General features: G+C 43.0%; 1 protein-coding gene across 1 annotated transcript in view; it reads left to right on the top strand.

The window, feature by feature from the left end:
• The first annotated feature begins 411 nt into the window (after nucleotides 1–411).
• The window catches only part of zgc:153675 (uncharacterized protein LOC768179 homolog), a 7364-nt gene continuing 6640 nt past the window's right edge, over nucleotides 412–1135 (top strand). Inside the window, exon 1 of the mRNA XM_020940944.2 lies at nucleotides 412–732. Coding sequence (XP_020796603.1) covers nucleotides 724–732 — 9 coding nt within the window. The 5' untranslated portion in view covers nucleotides 412–723. The remainder of the gene's footprint in view (nucleotides 733–1135) is intronic.

Raw genomic sequence — 1135 nt, 5'->3', positions numbered from 1 at the left:
TAAACCAGGACTAAACCAGGACTAAACCAGGACTAAACCAGGTCTAAACCAGGACTAAACCAGGACTAAACCAGGTTTAAATCAGGACTAAACCAGGACTAGATAAATCACTAAATAATGACAGTACTAAAAAAACAAACAAACAAACAAACAAACAAAAACAAAAACAATAAATAAATAAAATCTCAATGATTTGAAAATGTTTCTGTTTTAAACAAACAAAAAAAAAAGTGAAAAGTTAAAGTTCCGTTTCAGATTTGGCCTTTAAATCTCTGTCCTCTTCACTTTTTTATTTTTTATTATCAATTTTATTTTATTTTATTTTATTTTGTTTTGTTTGTTTTATTTCATCTCATTTTATTTTATTTTTATGCTTTTATTTTATTTTATTTTGGGGCTTTTATTTTGTTATTTTATTTTTATGCTTTTATTGTGAAGTGGCCGAGCGGAAGAGCGTCGCGCGCGCCGCTCCGTGCGCTGCGTAAACTTGACGCACCGTACACGCCACGTCGGCACAAACAGACGCAGGACGTGGCCGCGCGTGGACCCCCCGAGAGCGTGCGTGGAGCTGTGCGCGTGGACCCCCGTGTGCCTTCCCTGCGTGCGTGCGTGACAGCGTGCCTGACTGCGTGCGTGCGTGGACCGCGGACACGTCTCCAAACCCCGAGAAACGGCGAGAGTCGTGGGTTCGATTCCAGCGCGGAGGAGCGAAGCAGCGGAGCCATGGTGAAGGTGAGCCCCGCGCGCATCTGCACCCGACACGCACGAGTCACGCAGAACGTCCGCGTCGAACCCGAAGGACCCGCAGAACCCGGAGGACCCGCCGAGCCCGCACCGACCTCAGGCTCAGACTCGGACCGAAAAATCACGCAAACAACTTTTTTTTTCTTTTTTTCTTTTTTTTTTTTGGTTCGTAAAAGTCGCAGGAAAGTCGTAAAAGCGCGTGTCTGTGAAAAAGTTCGTTGAGTCTCGTTTTTTTTTTTTTTTTTTTTTTTTTTTTTTTTTTGAGAATAACGGTTTGAAAATGACTCGGTGTTAAAAGTTTGACTCGAGTTTTTTCCTCGGAAGTGACATTTTTATTTTTCTGTTTTTTTGTTGAAGAAAACGCGGCAGGTTCAGCGAGTCCCGATCTTAT

The sequence above is a fragment of the Boleophthalmus pectinirostris genome, unplaced genomic scaffold, assembly GCF_026225935.1.
Source record: "Boleophthalmus pectinirostris isolate CB_2022bp ecotype Guang Dong unplaced genomic scaffold, ASM2622593v1 HiC_scaffold_23, whole genome shotgun sequence".
NCBI lineage: Eukaryota > Metazoa > Chordata > Actinopteri > Gobiiformes > Gobiidae > Boleophthalmus > Boleophthalmus pectinirostris.
This window is presented reverse-complemented; position numbering and strand designations above follow the sequence as displayed.